The sequence below is a fragment of the Curcuma longa genome, unplaced genomic scaffold (genome assembly GCF_044706935.1).
Source record: "Curcuma longa cultivar G26 ecotype Majalengka, Jawa Barat unplaced genomic scaffold, ITB_CL_G26_1.1 contig_24229, whole genome shotgun sequence".
NCBI lineage: Eukaryota > Viridiplantae > Streptophyta > Magnoliopsida > Zingiberales > Zingiberaceae > Curcuma > Curcuma longa.
This window is the reverse complement of record NW_027432364.1, coordinates 61,437-81,963: the sequence shown is the minus strand read 5'-3', so window position 1 is coordinate 81,963 and position 20,527 is coordinate 61,437. Positions and strand designations below refer to the sequence as shown.

The following is a 20,527-nucleotide window of genomic DNA, read 5'->3' as shown; positions in this document are numbered from 1 at the left end:
ATTTATATTCTCTCTCTCTCTCCCCTTTGAGAGCTTTCTCAAGTCATCGCACACGGTCCGGGGTGGGGGGCCGCTAGGTTGGCGGTTCCAACCTTTTGCAGTCAAGTCATCGCACACGGCGCACATGAGATAACATCAAAATGTGTCATGTTTCCAATTCCTTGAGCCACTATGCCCTGGCCAGTCTCGCATTCACCGTGATTTACTCCCCCTCATACTTGTGGGGCCGGGGTGGGGGGCCGCTAGGTTGGCGGTTCCAACCTTTTGCAGTCAAGTCATCGCACACCCCGGAACAATGGTGCACGGTAAAACATTCGGATTGTGATTCAGGGATCCGCGGTTCGATCCCCAGCTACGGTGTATTTATAAGAATTTTCTTTCAAATGGAGAACGCAATCGATCTTAAAATAATAACTAATTAGTAATTTTTATTGTTAATTTTTGCTTTTATTTTAATTTACGATCGAAATAAAATTTAATTGTTAAATAAAGACAGATTAACATTTTCAATTGCAAATTAATGACGGAATGAATAAAGACATTCCGTCTAATTTTTTAAAAATCGATCGGCAAAATAAAGACTATTAGACTAACTAGGCATTTATTGTTAATTTTCCACTCTCTTGTAGTCAACATAGATCCTTCCTCCTTCGCATAGTAACTGCCTCTTCCCCTTCGTCTCTTCCATTCTTCGACAATGACAGATCCGACCCCAGCAGCACTGCGTGAGGTGGTCGTGGCCGCCAGTTGCGTGCGGCCGGCCGACCGGGCATTGTGTCAATTTTTGTGAGTTCAGAATAAGCTAACAGTTGGCCCCTTGTATCACTCGATGACAACGAGAGTAACTCCTTGAATAACACGATCAAATTATTCTTAACACACTAAAATTACTAGATCAGCTACCAGCTCAAGTCAGACCAGCAATAAGAATAGTTCTTTTAAGAAACAATTTTAAAATTAATTAATTAATTAATTATATATATATATATATCTCTTTTGTAAAAGGTGGATCCACCACTTTAGCGGCCCCATACGATCGGCCCCATGACCATTTATGAGGAGGTAAATCGAGAAACTGCAGTTGGTCACGATGCAGGAAGGTATTATCTGACTTCGTCAGAATTCGAACCTTTGCTCTCTTCTACAAGTCTGCTGTATCGTAATCAACTCAGCTATGTCTTAGGGGCTATATAATTCAATGAGAAATGATAGAGAGCAGGAAAATGTAGCAGGAAACATAGCATGACACACGTGGCGGTCCACGTGTGTCATGCCACGTGGACTGCCACGTGGGTTTCATGTTCTCTCCCCCCCCTTCCCCCAAAATCCCGAAATCGAAGCCTCTTCGCCATTTCCCTCCTTCGGCGAAAACGCAAACCCTAACCTCGTCTCTTCCTCCTCCTCCTTCGCGCCGTCTCTTCCTCCTCCTCCTTCGCCAGCTTCCGTTTGCCGCCGTTGTTGCCGCCGAGAGGACCGCGCGTTCCTCTTCTCCGCGCCGCCTCCTCTTCTGCGCCTTTTCCTTCTCTTCTCTGCCGCCTCCTTCTTCCTCCTCCTCCTTCGGCGAAAACCCATTTCCCTCCTTCGGCGAAAACGCAAACCCTAACCCTCGTCTCTTCCTCCTCCTCCTTCGCCAGCTTCTGTCGCCGTCTCTTCCTCCTCCTCCTTCGCCAGCTTCCGTTTGCCGCCGTTGCTGCCGCCGAGAGGACCGCGCGTTCCTCTTCTCCGCGCCGCCTCCTCTTCTGCGCCTTTTCCTTCTCTTCTCTGCGCCGCCTCCTCTTCTCCGCGCCGCCTCCTTCTTCCTCCTCCTCTGCGCTGCTTCATGGTAATACATGTCAATCGTTAACCTTTTTTTGCATGTTCATAATTAAGTACTTAAGTTTTCTGTATACAATTGGTTCCTTCTGCTGAATCTGTAGCTTTGTCTCACAGTATTTCTTGCATTGTAATCCAGCCACCTCTTATCAAACCATTGGATAATACATTGAGTTTGGATGACTTGGATGCGGTGAAAGTAGTTGGAAAGGGTAGTGGTGGAATTGTTCAGCTTGTTCGTCACAAGTGGACAAGCCAATTTTTTGCTCTTAAGGTATAAAATTAGACTCCTAGACATTCTAATATTGGGTATGTTTATCTTATGATGCTGATCATTGAAGAATTTATTTTCACTTTTACCATTGTCATATATGCCACTGAAAATTTTCCTCTAGTATTACAAGTGGTTGGCAATGCTGCCGTCTTTTTGGAGAGATTATATAGCTGTGTTTGTGCAACTGTGTTGTTACTTGGCAGTGTATATTAGACACTAAATGACCTCTCTTATTATATATACATACACTAAGGTTGCATCTTGCCTTCCTTTGTATAAAAAATGATAATTTTTAATCATTGTCCGTTTTATTTCTGATTGCTACTCTTTTATAAACTCTGGCTTGGGGTATTATCTTTAAAATGTAAAGGTAGCTTCTTTATCTATGCATCTTAAGCTTAAGTTCTGTTGGTTGAAAATTAGGCAAAAAAGAGCCCCAATATTTGTCTGTATTTTAGTACAGTATTTTCTGATCATGATTGTCTTTAGAGGGATAAGATTCATGTGGCTGGTCAATGAAATGATATGAACAAAAAATTGTAATTGCTGTTTTCTCAATCAGTCTCTTAGAATTCAATTTTTCGGTGTACGTCTTCATTCAGCAAGCATCCCTGTTGTAAGGCTGACCTGAATGATATGCTTGTTATTAGCAAGCCCAATTTTTTGCAATCAGCCAGGGCAAATCCTTGTAGAGGTACCATTTAGAAATAATTATTTGCAACATCTCCCTCTATAACTTGTAAATGTTCCTTCCTCATGGCTGTCTTGGTAGGCATTCTTGCCTTCCAGTTCCTGTCAAGTTTTTCACCACATCCTTTTCCTAAGCTATGAATCCCATCAGGTTCTGTGCAATGACTACGGGCTCTTTCTCGAGATTGCCAACATCATTAGGCACCTAGAGCTGACGCTAGGTTTGAACTTGGTTGGTAGCCTGATTTTTGTTTAATCTCTCATCTTTTGTTCTTCTGAGTTCTGAGATCGGATCGATGGAAACGTAAATATTTCATTGTTAGCCTGTAAATATTTCATATTTGATTTTGAATTTAGAGCATAATCTTTAAATTCTTGTATTTTGTGTATACCATGATATCTGCCATAGGATGTCGGCTCATTATTGTATGTTAATATTGTGATGATGCAAATTGATTCATATATTGTTGAAGTTTAAATTTTTTAGTGGTGTTTGGAGTTTGTAATTTATAAAGTATGTTTGTCCTTGCAGGTTAAAAATGCCTAAGTACTACACTAATACACCGAAATGCAGATGTGGACTAACGGCGAAAATCATCACCTCATGGACTGTTGATAACCCAGGAAGGAGATTTGCTATATGCTCACTATTTGAGGTAGGAAAAAGTTAACATTATTTGTCAATTTTTTATGTGTAAAATATGGACATTTAATCTCATAAATAACTTGGAATTGCAAAATGAAGGGGGTGTGGTTTCTGGACATGGGTTGATGATGAGATGTGTAGTAGATCAACACAAGTAATACCAGGATTGCTAAGAAGAATAACCAAATTGGAGGATGATGCTAAAACTGGAGAGAATGTAATGAAGGAGTTAGAGGCTAACACCAAAAGTGTAGAGGATACCATGAAGGAGTTGAAGATCCAAAATTGCAAGTTACTCTTTGATTTGGATAAAACAAAGAAAAGAAATCGACAACTACTTGTGGTGATGATGTGTTTGATAATGTGGATTGTCACACGTGTAGCTTTCTATTCAGATGAATATAACTGAATTTAATTTATTGTATTTCACAAACTTGTAGTTGGAGTTATAATTGTTTTTGCTTGGAACATTAAAAGTGGCAAAGTATGCTTGGAAAGCTATAAATGCTTAAGTTGTATTACTTTTGATGCTTAAATTGTCATATTAGACCTCTGTTCGAAGTTTATAATGGTGTTGCATTTGCGCAGAGATTGGTTGGCTTTCTAGTGTGTGTGATATTTGTTAACTCTTGTATGACTATGTTGATGTAGTTTACATGAACAGAAACATCTTGTGCAAAAGTGTACTCAATTTTTGTTTTCAAAAAGAACATATTGTGTACTTAATTTCAGAATGTAAGTTTCAGTAGTTTGTGATTGCCACATGATTCTTGAATCCTGGTTCATTCAATGTGTAGGCCATGCTATATATCCAATGAATGTCTTGGGGAATTGAAATGATTCTTATACTCATCTTTGCGGAAGCTCTTGCTCTCTATGGTCTCATTGTCGGCATCATCCTTTCCTCTCGTGCTGGCCAATCTCGAGCAGACTAAGAACAGCAGCACTGAAACTTGTAATCTTCATTTGTTCAATGATTTTTGATCCCTTTACGAAAACCTTATACTTTTCAGCTAGAACTGAAACTTGTCAATTGCATTCTTCTATGATTGATGCAATCAATTTACAGTAAATTGGTTGGTTAAAGGGGTGAAAATAAATTTTTTAAAAAAACTTACATGCATATCGATTGAATCTTAAATAAGTCACTCCTGTGATTACTAGAGGAAACTGTCTGATCACCGAGCAATGATCCATTAGGGGGTTTGGTTTAAGCTTGTTGAACTGCTCTGGAGTATGCGTTGCTGAAATTGTGCTAACAAATCCGGAGGGAAGGTTCAGTAGGTGATAGCAAATCCATCAATTATTTCTCTTGCAATCAGTGAAATCACATCAATATAAATCGATACTTTTGATCTCCATATTGAAGAGTTAAATACGTTAAAAAAATGTTACCATGACTTGCAATGATTGTCCAAATTGTCATATGCAGTCAGAGTTCATTGGAGTCTCAAACAAAAGTTGGTCCCTGCAGTTATTTCTGTCCTCACAAGAAACAAGTTCATCATACACAACCAAATACTTAAATGCCATTAATTTTCTTGTTCAAAAGCTAAGATTGTTAAGCAAAAAGGATCTAAAGCTGGTCGATTGAAGCTGTGGATCTAAAGCTCTCTAATCTGCAAAAAGGAAGAAGATCTGCATCCTTTTTCTGATGAAGCTGGTCGATTGAACCGCGGTCCTTCATCCAGTCCTTCTGTAAATACAGATGTCAAATCCTTCAGCACAATAAAAAACTCACAGAGGAAAGTAAATCATACCTTGATACCGCCATTAAACTTGCAGAATGAAACTGATGCTTCAGTAAGTTTTCTGCTGCTGTGGCACAAGCAATCCCTGCTCCTGCTCTTCCCAATTTGGCTTCTTGGAATGGTGATGCCAGTGTGAGAGAGCCCCACGCTGCCTCGACGCTCACATCCTTCCGCAAGAATAAACAGGGCCTTAAACTCTGAAGATGGCCTAGTATGACAAATTCCCTAATCCTAACAAAAATGGTTTCAACTAACATAATCAAGCTTAATTCATGTGTGTTAACTCACAGGTAGCATCGTTCCCTTCCCAATTCTTAACAAAAGGATACAAGACCTTAAGATGTATACAGACCACATGGTGGATGACGATACATTTAGTTTGCACATTAAAACCCCAAATTCATGTGAAATCTAGGAAAACTAGCAGTCAAAATTCAAAACACCAAAAGCCCGAACTGAAACCTTTACCTCCTTCAATCAATCACACTCCAAAACCATAACCAGACCATGACCTGAAAAGCCCTTTGGTTATACGTAGCACAGTAGCTCCTACGACCATTAAACTGCACACTTCAAAGCAAACGAAGCCATCAGAGCTCAACAAATTCCTCAAAAAAAATGACAAAAAATCTTTTCACAGATCCGACACCAAAACACTATATCTCCAGATTCCTCACCAATTTCACCATACAAAAGAAAACCACGTTGAGGGTTCAAATAACAAGCAGCAGGGCAGTTGATCAGATTTGGATCAAAATATGGTTACTCAGGTTGCTGCCATCCCTAGTTCAAGTTTATCCTCAGAAAGAAAAATCAGATAACAAAGTTGCAGTACTTTGGTATTCATCTACCCCCTTCATACCAACGCCAGATATAGACATTTTGGCTATGGACACTCTCATGTATACCTGACATCCCCATTGTTACAAGTAAACATTTTTTATAAACAGCCGTGTCGGAGCCACACCCACGCTAGATTCTCATACCCAAGTCTGAGAAAAATAGATCACAATGTAAAAACAATTACATGACATCATATATAAATGGTGCCAACTAAAAGTTTTGCACACCCATCTGGGAATTCCTTGCCAAAGCATAGACCCTTGAACAAAATGTCTAAAAATTTCCAAGCTTCTTTCTATGTTTCCACATTCCTCGAAAGATAATATGACATTAACAAATTAAAATAGATAATAGAAGAGAATCTTCACAAGTATTTAAGAACATCCATCAAAGATTCTGGAGAAAATAACAAAGGCAAAGCATCTACTCGATTTATTGTAGCACCATAATTTGTTAATTTCAATACAAATAAAACTAGCAAATTAAGAAGCAAACAGAACCTTTCATGAAAGACAAATAAAGTTCAAAAGCCTAACAAGAAAACTAAAGGCTCCAGCAAGTAACAAAAAGGTAATCCCTTGTTAGGCCTCAGTTTTTTACCATCTATTATTTTAGTTATTATTGCAATGTTCATAATCATAATAGAAATTTAGTGAAAGAATGCCATTCCTACAAACATCCTAAGATCCTTTATGACTGAAAAAAATAAGATTGCCTCTAGAAACAGAAATTAGTTTTTTTGAGTTATCTTGCAAAACATCAATTACAAAACATAAATTTAGGTGTAGAAAAGAACATACAGTTAAATTGTGCCTTTTATCATCAGTAGCAACAGCTGAAGTGTTGCCTGCTTCACTCATAGTTGCATCTTTGGAACTTGAAGCCTGCTCAGCACCTTTTTCCCCTTTAGCAGCATCCTCAGCAGCCTTTTTGGCAGCAGCCTCTTGTCTTGCTCGTTCCTCTTCCATGGAGATCCTCAACGCTAGTGCCAACTCAGGGTCTATATTAGGATCTACACCAAAATCAAATCCAGACATGCCCCCAGCTGCGGCGGCAGCAGCTGAAGCAGCAAAACCACTCCCTCCTTCCCCATCTCCAGTAAAGATGGGCGTGCTGAATATAGGTGATTAGAGTAATTGTAGTTAAACCATGGATCTAAAAGGTCTGCAATGAATTTCCAAGAAGAACCATCATTACCTGATAAGTACATCAGAAAGAGCACTTGAACCAGGTGGAACAGGAACTATGTGACTGTTATCGTTGTTACTTACAGCAGCTACTAGGGCTGCCAGTTTTTCAGATTTTCCATCCTCCAATTCTCCAAAATCAACCACATCTAAAGCAACACTGCTCTTTTTCAACTTTCTCCCAATTGCCTCCAGTGTTTTTTTGTCATGTTCAATTGGACTGAATCATCCAGCACAAATCAAGAATTTGTATATTAATACAAGTAGCAAGTGGGAGCAAGAGTAAACAAAACTAGTTTGTTCTTACCTTCCAGCAAAAACTATGATTCTCTGACGCTGCTTCTTATTTTGGCGGTGCTTTAGAGCCAAATGAGCCACTTGGACTCCTGCAGTCAAGTTCATTTCACCACCAATTTTCAAACCTACATTTGAACAATGTGAAGGTTCATTCAAAAGATGATGACCAAACGGAGACTGCAGAAATTCTCTTAAATGGATAATACAATTAGTAAACCTGAAGCTTCGTCCAACCATCTTAGCAAACGATCTTGTTAACCTTGACAACTAAATTACTGTTTCAGAATGTGACACCTTGTAGCTAAATTTGAAGGGGCTCATCTATCTCAATTATACGGAATATGGCACCCAGTCACTATGAGCATGAATGAAATGCCACATTCTGTGTTACAAGTTGAGAATTTTGTTGGTCTGTTAATTATACACAAGTTATAAATGTAGTGGCAAGCTATATGTTCAGTTCATTTCCATTGGTTACTGCTTTGTAAAAATCTATTAAAATTAAGCATACAAGTAATTGATTTCTTACAGGTGTTTGGAGATATTAAAACTAGTCGACCGAAACCAATTGGTGCAAACTCAAGGCTATCACTCCAATCACCAGCAAAAATTGGTATGACATGGTTCGACCTTGGTAGTCATAGCTCAATGGCTACCTTCTTCCTTATGTGTTCACAAGAAATGCAGTTGACACAGCCCTTTTATCACAAACATGATTGCTCCATTGTTTTTATTTTCTGTCTATGATAACCTAAGGCATGTCCTGTTTAAAATGCTCATCATTTTTTGTTGATCCATTGTTCCTTTTTTCTTTTTATGATAACTTCTCCTCTATGAATTTTTCATCATTATATTCATCACAAATCAAATCAAATTTTAAAATCTCAGGATGTGCCCGAGATTCAAACTTTGCCTAGAACTATATGATTTAGTTACCATATCGTAGCATGTCGTAAGATTTTAAACTCGGTTACTTATAAGTATAAATCTGTACGAAAAAATTATAATATCAATTAGCATATATAATTAGTTAACTGTATATAACTATTTGTAATTATTTATAGTTAAAAGTAGGGTATGCACAAAAACGCAAAAGAAAGATGATCAAAAGTTGTGACTTAGCAAATGCAAACCATACCGTGCATACAAGCCAGTATTTTTCCAAGATCGCTGGTTGGTGTCACCAAGACCCGAACCCCTTTCCCCGCCATAGTCAGCAGGCCTACCGTGTTCTCCGGGTTCGACTGTCAAAACAATCATTCCAAGCTCCCAATTATCGAAATAATCATAAACAGAAAATAGTTACACTTAACCCAAATTTTGAGAACGGCCAAATGAGACATTCGACTAAAGCAACAATTCCGCATGCGGGAGAGAGAAGCAAGCACCTGAGTCTTAGCACCGCATATGAGATTGATGGCGTCGGCTTGCGCCTGAAGTCTTCTAGGCGTGTAGTCCCCATTGCGCATCCACTCGGAGTTGTCGATGCAGATCATGGTGGCCTGTGGAACCGAACTCGACGTTAGCATACAAACCCGAAGCGATCCGGAGAGATCTAGCGAAGAGAGGAGAAAGAGAAGGGACGGACCTCGAGAACCATGGCGGTGCGACGAGAAGCGCGAACGTGATCGGAGGAGTTTGGGCGAGACGGAGGAGGGAGTTTGCGAGGGTCGGGAGAGTTGCTTGGGGGACAATCCACCAACCAGAAGTGGGCCGGACTGGGCCGAATTTAAAGACCTAGACCTTTTCAACCCGATCAAAATTTCCTTTTTTATTATTTTAATTTGATTTTTATAGTACATTTACCAAATTAAATTAATTTCAATAACTATAGTAGATATTCACCTTATTTACATAATAAAGTTTAAAAATAATAAATTTTATATAATGATTTTTCCTATTCCTTTCATCTAAGTAATATTGTGGCAGTCCCTGAGGTCAACGGTGCCACAGTAGGATATCCAGGTTGTCACCCAGGAACTTGCGGTTCGATTTCCAATTACGACATATTTGCAAAAATTTTCCTCCAAATGGAGGAGCGCAATCAAAGGATACTGGGTGTCTGGACTGGCCGCTGCATGCACTTCCTGATTTACGCCTGATGGCCGATGAGAAACTTCCGTGAGACCAGATCGACACTCCTAGAGATAGTCAATGGGACTAACGGAGATTTATTATTTTTTAAAGTAATATTGTGGCAACCTTTCCCTCTTATTATTTGTAATTAATAATGCTAATTTCCTTTTTCAAATGATAATTTTCACAGTGCAAAGGTAAAAGACTATAATTAATCAAATATCTATGTATGGATCCTCAAAGGCATCTTAAAAAAATACGATAATTATCTCAACCAATGTGATTTCAAGTAATCATTACAGTTCAAAACCGTTTCATGAACATAATGAAGAGACACAAGTAAACACAATCCCCAAACAATAACACAGACAATATAGTAGAAAAGCTCATCCAACTACCAAAATTGTTTTCTAGCACAAGTATATTTTTCCCTTCTAAAACCTAAAAAGGTCTCCATCAGACCATCACCTGGAAAATCTCTCCCATTCAGACTTCAGAGGCCATCAGCTGTAGGAGCTTCAGTTTTCGGGCACTGTGTTCTCAGCCTTGTCATCCCTATAATTAAGTTGTAAGAATTCAATTGAAGTTATCAAAAATGAAGGGGAAAACATATCAACCACAAGGAATGTATAAGAATAAACTGGATCTAAACTCAGAATGGAGCCAGGAATTTCATATTAGGGAGGCAAAAGATGTGTTTTTATACCCCTACACCTCTTGTATTAAAAATGCTGGTCAAGGAATAGGAAAATTTTCCAAAAGACACATCTCAAGTTAAGAATTTGTACAAACAACCACCATGCTATGTTGGAGAACAGGGTTCCTTCTCCAGAGCTCCTCAGGGATCCATCCATCAAAAATAATTAAACTCGATAGGTGTTATTACAGACCAAATGTGAAATGAGCTTCTTATCAGCTAATTCTCTCCCAATCACACAGCAAATTTACATCACCATATTGTATCTGTTTAGTTTTCCATGCATAGCTTTTCACCACCACACATAACAAAATAGATAGTTAAGGGATATCTATTTTGCTAGAGTGATCACTATGAATGACATTGGCCATAAGTTAGTGTATCGATTTTTGGTAAGTCTTGCATCAAGATTTGCTGCATTTAAGAATATACTAACATCCAGCATCTAAGACCAACACACCAGGAGCACTATTGTTCAAAAGATATTAACCATCTCATCACAAGGGATGTTGATCATTGATGTATTAGATCACATTACTGGTATTCAGCAAACTACAAATATTTGCTAGCCAACTTGTTAAACTCCAACTTCGATACATGTATATATAGACAACAATTCCTTCAAGCATGAGCATCACATTAAGCTTATCACCATGCCATAAAAATTTGTTGGTTTGACTGCGAAATCACTAGAATTATTGTTATCAAATTTATGGTTCATTTTCCATACAACTCTGTCAAGTGAGGGACTAGTTTTTTCCCCTTACAATTCATATATGAATGACTCAGATACTGCACCCATGCCACAGACAAAATTCTAAGAGACAGCTCTCTATCACATCAACATTCTCATTGATCATGACAAAAAATTTTAGAAGCAGCTCTGTCAGTGTCAGATACCTAGATCCATACATGTACCAGATAAACCAAACAAGATCCATCAGCAGTGTGACTAGTATGTAAGGTTGATACACAGATCAAAACATGTACCAGATACACAAAACAAGACTCAGAAGCAAAGTGCAACTAGTTTGTAAGGCAAGAAGAAAATGACCAATTACCTACTACACAATCATCAAGCACATTGCCATAACTAACAGTGTCCCAGATCGAAACTAAGAACGAAATCTATAGAAATTAACGGGATGAGGAATTGATAATCACGCAAAGAGAAAATTTTAGTTTTGACGTAGTTGAGATAAAGGAATTCAGAGTCGGACCTCGTGGGAGAAGAAGCCTCAGTGGTAAGCGGTTTCCTCCAAGCCTTATCGCTATCTGCGCTGCCATTGCTAGTTTCAGATCCCTTCTTGCCAAAGGAAAGACTTTCACGGTGTACATCACGGATCTTCGTGGATTCAAGCTTCTCTTCGATCTCCTTCCAATCTTGTCCCTTTTCGGCCAAAACCTCTTCTCGTGGACGAGCTGCTCCAAAGGGATTCGACGCCTTGCTCTTCTTCTCAGGAGATGCCATGTTCTGCTCACCTTCGACTGGTTTCAAATTCTCTCCATTGGATGGAAGCAAGGAGCGGGGCTGTAACACAAGCCTACGCCTTCCTCCGTTGCGTGTTTCCTCTTCCTTTTTCCACACATCAGGAGCCGCAAAATCCTTCTTCCTTCCCCATGTTTCAGAATCGGCCCGGCCGCTGTTGGATCCCGCCTTGTTGAGCATATCGTAACCGCCCACTATCTCTCTGGATCCACTCAATCCGCCGCCCCTCGGCGGGGCGACGCTTTTGGTTGAGATCCAGCTGTTCGATTCGTCCGCCCTAGAATTCGACTCAAAGGAGACCCTTCCGCCGCCTACCCTCTCCCTCCTTTCCGGCATGGATGACTTCTTGGCCGCTCCCCAGTCGTCGATCTCGTCGGCGCGGGATGGCTCAAGATCCCGGTTGGATCCGCCGAACCCACCCCTCCTGGGTTCGTCCGAGCCCCAACGATTGGGGTTGGTCTCTTCCCCGTTCGCCCGGCCGCGGGCGCCGTAAGAGTACCCGAATCCGCGGGAGGAGGAGCGCTCGAGCTCCTCGGCGGAGCGCTCGCGGGGGCCGGTGGGCAGCACGAGGAGCTCTTCCGGGGTGAGCGCGGCGGAAGCAAGGGCGCGGCCACCGGCGCCGTAGGAGACGGGCTTGCCGGTGGTGAACTCGGCGAGGGAGACGGGCTGCGCCTTCTTCTTCTTCTTGGAGGATCTGGAGGCGGCGGCGGCGGCGGCGAGGGATGGGAAGTCGGGTTGTTGCTGCGGCCCCGGCAGCGGGGCGGAGACGTCGAGGTCGTTGCCGACGGAGGACGCCGCGTCGTGCTCCTCGGCGTCCAACGCCCACGCGCCAGGCTTCGACCACGCCGACACCGAAGCCGCCATCGTTCTCGTCTCTCTCGCGCGCGAAGCCAACGATCTTCGGCGTTTGCGTCTGTGGACTGATTTCCTTCTCCAAGAATTACATACCTGCCACTACAGCTGGCTCTCTCCACGTGGCACTAGGCCCCATGCAATTGGATTAAAAAATAAATATATAATTTTTAAAAAATATATGTAATTTTGTGGAAGTTTGGTGGACTCTTCAGCATAAAATGGAATCCGTCGTCCAACGATCTCACACGGTCAACTTCATGATTATATGTAAGAAGGTAAATCGGGAAATTACAGTTGACCACTACAGAGAGTGCATTGCTTCGATTTCGTTGAGATTCAACCTTTGTCCACTTCAACAAATCTGTCCCATAGTAATTAATCCAATCATACCCGAAGCAAGTTTGGTGGACTCTATTGAACCCAAACAATGACATGAATTAAATTGAGCAATTGGATATGAATATAGATCCTGAGCAATTGGATAAGAACTATAGATCCTTTTCTAGTATGGTTCAAATAGGCACTTTAAAACTAATCTATTATAGTTTAATTAACAAACATTTATAGTCAAAGTATGTTTCATAGAGAAAGCATAATTTGCAAGAGAACAAACACTTCACAATTAGTATGATCCCTCCTACCAAATTGCGAGTTTGATGAGGATGACAAAGTTATATTCAAGAACAGCAGCTTAAATTCAAGTTTGTAAAGCACATTTTTTAAATTTGATTTTTGTTCCTTGGGTAATTTCCAATATCATCACTTACAGAAATGTGCATGGAAAGAAAAACCAGAACTGAGACATCATCTGCATTTCTTCATTGAGGATGTGGAAAGCTGAACTTTGAGAGGAATAACAGGTATTGGATCAACCACTGTGAATCCATTTATTCTTCATCTGGAAAATATTTATCTTCCTAGTGCATGAACTGTAAACTAATTGTCACCTTTCCCTTTGGAGAAAAACCGGCTAAATCCGCGCCCATGCTTCTCAGGCAAAGCATTTGGAGAAGATGATCCAGGAGACCTATGCTTTTGGAGCTTAGAGTTCATAGGTGATTTCAGAATATGACTTGCTTCGGCATCTGATTGGTTAAGAGGAGAGCAAGGTCCATCCAAGAGAAGCTCATTTACTGTTATTGGTGTACTTTCTGTCTCAGGCACTGATTGTGTTGTTTGGTTTAAGGCAACAGGGATGGGTACATCTTGATCATTCATTTGATGGACAGTATTTGGAGAAGGCTCCAGTTTCTCTGTTGGTGATCGCAGTGCTTGCAATTGCCTCCCCAGAAGAAGTATGGTTTCTTGGCACTCGACCAACTTCCCTGCTGCTGCTGCTATGTCTTTCTCCTGTTAGGGAACCAGAATGTTGTTATGAGATATGATAAGAGGTGCGCAAGTAATTTATGAATCTGTGAATGGTGCGAGGACTTTGACTGTTGTTAGATTTTAGATACTAACTAGAGAAAATCAGAGAGTTTAATGTGTCAACCAATATGAAAGACATGAATCACAAATATGAGAACAAAAGTATGACTAAGTGCATGGTAAAATAAGGATTGTTGGCTAGTTTCTAAGGCATAAATATTATAGTCCAAGAGGTGAGAGATGGGAATATAATTGATAAGACAACCTTAATGCTTGCAAAAGGTTCCAGTTGACAATGTCATCATTTAAAACAACACCAAACAAGAAGGCAACTAATAGGATGGAGAGAAAAAGTGCAAATGACCTGCTTTTTCATAGTATCAGCATCAGAATCTGAGATTCTTTCAGTCCTGTATTTAATAAATAAAAAGAGAAAACAAATCAAAAGATAGAATTCACAAGTAAATGTGTAAACACCAAGTAAAGAAACATGAATTCACACATTCAACAACTGGAGTCTAGATAATCTCTAACCTCTCAGTTTTCTCTTGAAGTTCTTTCAATTTAGCCAAATCATCCTGATGAAGTTTCCTTTCTACCTGAAGTTCATTGTTCAAAGTTTGGACTTCTATATTTAGTTGATCCACTTCAGCTTCCAATTCATGAGTGCGTGATTCCAGCAAATTATATGACACAGTCATACACTTCAATTGAGTTTCAGACAAACTGTTTGATTTTTGGCTTGCAGCCAATTCAGATTTAAGCACTTCCAGCCTTTGTTCAGTTCCAATGAGTTGAGCTTTTGTCGCCTCCAATAATTCAGTGCAAGTAGAAAGTTCAACTTGCAATTTTTCTTTTTCTATCCTCATCTGTTGAACTTCCTCCGAGGATAGCTTAGTCATCATGTTTCTTTCTTCAGAGTTTTCGCCATTAGGCCCTTCAATCTCTGGATGAGAGGAAGATTGAGTTAAAGCATTAAAATTGCCTGGAACATTCTCATCTGTCAGTTCCTGCTGAGTCACTCCATTCTCTAGTAATGTTACCTTGTCTATACAATCCGAACTATTGCCTTCCCATTCAGACCTCATACCAAATATAATTCTTAAACCCATTTTACTGGCTTCAGATAAAACCTGTGATAAAACAACTATAAGATCACTCAAGCTTTCTTCATTGCTAACAATCTTCTTGACATAATGAGAGAATTGTTGGATTTTTTCACTTAGTCCTTGAGCATCAGATGACCTATACTGGGGTTCTGCAGCCTCTTTACCAAGAAATAATACAAAATTTTGAATCTCAGATATTGCATTCTTTACTTCCTGATTTAAGAAATGTTTATCATCAGGGAATGAATTGTTCTCGTTTTCAGAATAAATGCGGATATTAATAAGCTCATCCATGTGGGTATTGCTTGATTGTTTATCACAAGAAGAATCTACTATATTGCTTTCTTTGATGACACAGCTTACAGAGTGCCCCAACAATTTTTCCTGTGTGTCCTGTATAATGTATCTTATATCATCAAGGACTTTAGCAGGGTCAATGTCTTGAGGCAGAGACTCAAAAATAGAAACAATTCTTGACTGCAGCTTTACCAAGGGAGAACCAAGCTCATTCCTTTCAAGTTCTCCTTCATTATCAGGAAAATGACCATTTTCTCTTTTTCCTGACATCAGCAGTTCTGTTTTGTTATTATCTTTCTGGACATCTAATGTACCAACATCAGCAGTTTGAGTTTCCACTGTATCGAACTCATGGGAACTAGTTGTGGCCCTCATGACCTTGGGCTGAGATGTCAAACAAGCTAATTTCTCCATCTCTAGAAAATCATCCATAAGTTCCAGATTAGTCTCTTTTTCTGAACTGAATTGTGATTGATCTGGCAATAATGTTGTAGCCAAAGATTCAGAATAAGTTGTATCCACATCAGTTCCATCTTCAGATGTGGAGGTGAAGCTTCGGGGGTTGCATTCATATTGTCTTAAGGTAGAATCGAAAGAGATGTCAATGCTTGGTTTTGGTGAGATCTTATGTTGGCTCAAAGACAGAAACTGCGCTTCAACACTCCGAAGCCTGCTTGCTGTTTTAGCAAACATACTTCTTGTAATCTGTAGCTCACCGTTCCGTTCTGACAAAGCCTCTGTTAGCATTTTTGTTTCTTCCTCAATTGCATATAAACGGGCAGTAAGAAATTCATTTTCCTTTTTCAGTGAGTGGATGCTATCAGAAGTATAATCAGCAGCAGCAGTTGACATGAGATGCAGGTTAGGATTCCTAGAAGGCGACCGTTTCAGTCTACTCTCAGCATTGTCACGGCCTAAATTCTCCACCTCTAGCTTCATTTGTGCCAATGCAGCAGGCCCAGGAAGTTTTTTCCTAACAAGACATCGTAACCTTTGGCATTCTGCTTCCAACTTAGATATTTTCTTGACATCCTCCAAATGTTGCTTGTTGGCTACATCAGCAGACTTTATGCTCATACTTTTTTCTTCATTCCGAATTTCAAGCTCCTTTGAAATAACATGCAGCTCATATTTCAGCGAACGAATTTCCTTTTCACAAGATTGAATATTGATTTTTAACAATTCAATTTCACTGTCAGCTTCCATTTTCTGATTGTTAACTTCCACAAGGATATCTGAACGCTCTTGAAGAGATCTTGAAAGTGCATCATTTTCAGCAGAAGCTCTAAGTAATTCCTGCTCAAAATCAGCAAGCTTTTCTTCGAGCCCAGCTTTGACCTTTTCCCATTGCTTGGTTTTGGCAAAGACAACATCATGTAGTTTTTGTTCGCTTTCTTCCTTCACATTCCTTATCTGCTTCATGCACTCTTTCAGGGCACCATCAAGATGAGATGCACGCTCTTCAGCTGTAAGCTTCAACAGAGTGACAGATTCAAGTTGATTCTTCAGGGCAGATGATTCAGCTTCAGCCTTTTCCCAACCTACACATATAAAAAGGTAATGACCATTATCAATATTCAAATTAAAAGGACTTTAAAAAATGATATTTCAGATTGGTTCCTGAAGTTTGACATTGATCCTTTGAAATTTCCTTTTTATAATTTAGCTTTGAAATTTCTGCTCCAATCATGATAATCCCGAATTTGAAAAGCTTATAATCGGAAATTTTTATATTAAATTGAAACTAAACTATAGACTTCTGTGGCTAATTTTAGATTTTCATATATCAATGACCAAAACAATAGTAGGATCAACTTCTAAGAACAATATAAAATTTTCCTTCAAGGAGGATCTGAATAAGCAACTACAAGATATGCAAGTAAAGGATTCTAGAATAAGTAATTAAAACTGTACAACTTAAAGTGTCCTAGTACTCATAGCAAATCAATGAGCTTCTCACCAAGCAATCTTCTAGATGATTAATCAAGAAGTCAGGAGTCACCATTAGACACCTGGAACAGTGGTGTATATATTATTTTGGTCCTTGTACTCACTTTGTTAATAATTATCTAGTGTAGATCAGGCCATTTCTCAACAAGTAAAGTCTTCAAGATAAGAGGATATCAAGCTTGATGTGTATGTGAGTCTATGTAACTGGGATTTGTATACAATCTAACACAATTCAGGTAAGGGTAGATCATACATGAACAGACCAAGTATTGGAGATGAGAGCAGGTGTTGTGTTCAAATTTTACCAGAGAAAGCCTTAGTAAGTACCTACATGAGTACTTGACTCTCTAGTTCTTTCCATCATATACACCAACATGGACCACTTAACCTGTTGGATATTTACCCATATTTAGCATATTCCAACTAACCCATCAAAAGTTCACTGTAGTATTACTAATTTTGTTGGATGACAATGTTACAAAATGGTCTCTTTTGCAGCCACAAGTACCAAATTTTGGAAATTTCCACCAAAGTTATTCTTGTGCAATGATGCAAGGGTAGAAATTAATACCTAAAATGGCTTCTTCAGAAACTTTCACGTGTTGCTTGACTAGATTATCTTTAGTTGTTATCTCATTTTCCGCTGCAGATAATTTTTCATTTAAGATCTTCACTTGATCTTCCAGATCAATAAGGTTTGCATATGTCTCAGCAGATATTTGTACATAGTTAGTGATGCTGTTGACATCCTGCAAATAAAGCAAAATGAAGCAAGTGATCATGTATGATGAAATAATCGAATCAATATGATGAAGCAATTGCTTGACTCACAAATTACAAGGACAAGAATCATAAGATGCAACATATGCAAAAATCATGCAGTTCAATCAAGACATTACTATTGAATGATAATCATTTAGCTTCAAGAATTTAGTCATCATCATCATCATAAAGTAATGAATTTATTACTATACATGTGAGTGTGAATGATGTCATCTCTTAACATGGGTTTTGCTATCCCAAAAAGTTGGAATGATGATGGTGGGGGTTCATCACTACCAAAAATAGAAATCCCCAAATAGTTGGGATTGTGGTGGTGGTTGTGGTGATTGGTAAATAGTAGAAATGTGAAAATGCACTTCTTGGCGCTCCAATGTAAAAAATATATATGAGACTTGGATTATGGAAGTATCTATATTTGTAAGTGTAGTATACATAACTAGTGTATCTTGATTGCAAACTTGGGTTCAGATTCTAATATTGAATAAAAAAATTAAAAAACAAAAACAATCAGATATGATTTGCCTGATTTTTCTGGTGCTAGACAATGCTGCAAAAGAGTCAGAAGTAATTACTACCTTTTCAGATGACTTCTTCTTCCAGGGCCAACTTCTCCGATCCATCACCCACTAAGTTCCTATTGCCGCTGTTGTCAAGTTGCTTTAATAAGTAGAAGCAAAATGGATTCCAAAACAAAAATTGGAATGACATAGTATTAAGAGATGATAATGATGAAGGTATAAGTTGCAAACTGAACAACTAGGATAATTAAGATTAAAAAAAACAATGATATTTACTGAAAGGTCTAAGTTATCAGAAGAAATCGGGAGTGTTTCAAAGTAGTAAGAAATTTTAGAAAGTGACACCTTTCTTGTTCAAAAAACAAATAAAATCAATGATATTTACTGGAAGGTCTAAGTTACCACAAATGAGAAGCACAACAAAGTAGTAAAACGAATTTCAAATGTGATGCCTTTCTTGTTCAGAAAACAAATAAACTCAATTATATTGACTGAAAGATCCAAGTTATCAGAAGAAATGAGAAGTATCACAAAGTAGTTAAAAATTTTAGAAAGTTACACCTTTCTTGTTGAAATAAATAAAAAAATAAAATCAATAATATTTACTGAAAGTTTTAAGCTATCTGAAGAAGTAAAAAGTATCAAAAGGTAAGTAAAAGAATTTAAAAAAGAGACACCTTTACTGTTCAAAAACCAAATATACACGGTCACGGTACTAATTTATCTTCACAAAGTAAGATATCATGGTAAACTAGAAACAAAATATCCATTAAGCTCTGTCAGAAATTAAACCGTGAGATGATCATGCAAGTAATACCTTGTAATCGTTCATCCAAAAAAAAAAAAGGTAATACCTTGTAATCTATTTTCTATAATTATGGTCCAGTTTAGGTGAAAAACAACTTTCCATCATCGAAAACCTCAAATCAAGCTTTATCATTGAATCTCCTAAACAAGAATAAAGAGGATGGTAAACTATCAAGAACAAGAATCCTTAATAGTTTATGCATCAATGCAGGTTTGCCACTGATGCCCGCAGGAAGACAAGTTATTAGGAAAGCCAAAAATTAAGAAGGTGTAGGTGTTTGAAGGACTTCCACAGAGACACTGTAGAAGAAATGGACCAGAGGTGGTTGAACTCCATTAAAATTGCGTGGGGGCATGAGGTGTTATTGACTTGGACAATCAATTAAAGGTTTCCAGTCTGGAAGTATATGGTAGAAAGCATACCTGCTTAGATTAATGTTCGCGCACCTGCCTAGGGAAAGAATGCTTCAGAAGCAACCCTAAACAGATAACATTAAGAAGGCCAGCTCACCGTGTTCCTTCTATTTCTCGCCAATTTATTATTTTTAACCTTACATATCATCTCACAATTGTTACTGTAAGAGCACAAGGGCTTATGAAGTTCAAAACCTTTTATCGGAAAAGAAACTCTAAAATCATAGAAAAAGATTAAGAACTGAGTCGGAGTTTGTTCAAAAGCTATCCAAAGGAAAGAATTTTTTGCCCCTTTCGGTTAAAGCGACCAGTAATACGCCAACAAGAAAAGTCGGGGAAGAGAATCACAGCTACAAGCATCGGAAAAGGCGTCGGAAACCCCAAAAATTGAATCCGTCGCATACCTGATGAAATGCAGGTTGTGCGATGCGAATTCCAGCACTAGATTTGGCGAGAAAACTATCCCTTTCTAGCTTTCCATTGATCCTTCGCCTTGCGCTTTGGATTCGGTATCCGATGAGCGAAATCCAGTGCCGAAATGCCGGTGGAAGTACGGAAGAGAAGGAAGCAGTTGCTGCTTCGCCAGTTCCTTCGCTCTGCTTCCTCCTGTCGCGGCCTCAGGTTCGCACCGCGGCTACGGGAGAGACAAAAGTGAGTTTAATGA

The 20,527-nt window shown here is 39.1% G+C and overlaps 4 protein-coding genes and 1 long non-coding RNA gene across 6 annotated transcripts; 1 reads left to right on the top strand and 4 right to left on the bottom strand.

Annotated features, from left to right (window-relative positions):
• The first annotated feature begins 1,298 nt into the window (after window positions 1-1,298).
• On the top strand, window positions 1,299-3,921 carry LOC141818298 (uncharacterized). Its single transcript, XM_074705818.1, has 4 exons — window positions 1,299-1,822; window positions 1,930-2,086; window positions 3,309-3,432; window positions 3,522-3,921. The coding sequence occupies exons 1-3, from the start codon at window positions 1,299-1,301 to the stop codon at window positions 3,321-3,323; spliced, it is 696 nt and encodes a 231-aa protein (XP_074561919.1). The 3' UTR covers window positions 3,324-3,432; window positions 3,522-3,921.
• A 1,001-nt stretch (window positions 3,922-4,922) lies between these two features.
• LOC141818312 (uncharacterized) lies at window positions 4,923-5,801 on the bottom strand. 2 transcript variants are annotated; one of them, XR_012600950.1, is made up of 3 exons: window positions 5,642-5,779; window positions 5,183-5,340; window positions 4,923-5,118 (listed from the first exon to the last, which is right to left on the bottom strand). It is a non-coding gene; the product is annotated as an uncharacterized LOC141818312 (long non-coding RNA). The 2 variants fall into 2 exon arrangements; XR_012600949.1 differs by having other exon boundaries at window positions 5,183-5,801.
• Window positions 5,802-6,696: 895 nt separating this feature from the next.
• On the bottom strand, window positions 6,697-9,178 carry LOC141818296 (26S proteasome non-ATPase regulatory subunit 4 homolog). Its single transcript, XM_074705817.1, has 6 exons — window positions 9,089-9,178; window positions 8,889-9,002; window positions 8,639-8,744; window positions 7,511-7,625; window positions 7,214-7,423; window positions 6,697-7,129 (listed from the first exon to the last, which is right to left on the bottom strand). Exons 1-6 carry the CDS (start codon window positions 9,098-9,100, stop codon window positions 6,697-6,699), a joined length of 990 nt encoding a protein of 329 aa, XP_074561918.1. The 5' UTR covers window positions 9,101-9,178.
• Window positions 9,179-9,824: 646 nt separating this feature from the next.
• Window positions 9,825-12,661, bottom strand: LOC141818305 (eukaryotic translation initiation factor 4B3-like). The gene is made up of 2 exons (XM_074705825.1): window positions 11,494-12,661; window positions 9,825-10,131 (listed from the first exon to the last, which is right to left on the bottom strand). Exons 1-2 carry the CDS (start codon window positions 12,624-12,626, stop codon window positions 10,095-10,097), a joined length of 1,170 nt encoding a protein of 389 aa, XP_074561926.1. The 5' UTR covers window positions 12,627-12,661; the 3' UTR covers window positions 9,825-10,094.
• A 612-nt stretch (window positions 12,662-13,273) lies between these two features.
• On the bottom strand, window positions 13,274-18,770 carry LOC141818304 (filament-like plant protein 4). Its single transcript, XM_074705824.1, has 5 exons — window positions 18,700-18,770; window positions 17,913-18,090; window positions 14,520-16,932; window positions 14,350-14,395; window positions 13,274-13,967 (listed from the first exon to the last, which is right to left on the bottom strand). The coding sequence occupies exons 1-5, from the start codon at window positions 18,742-18,744 to the stop codon at window positions 13,554-13,556; spliced, it is 3,096 nt and encodes a 1,031-aa protein (XP_074561925.1). The 5' UTR covers window positions 18,745-18,770; the 3' UTR covers window positions 13,274-13,553.
• Between the last annotated feature and the right edge of the window lie 1,757 nt (window positions 18,771-20,527).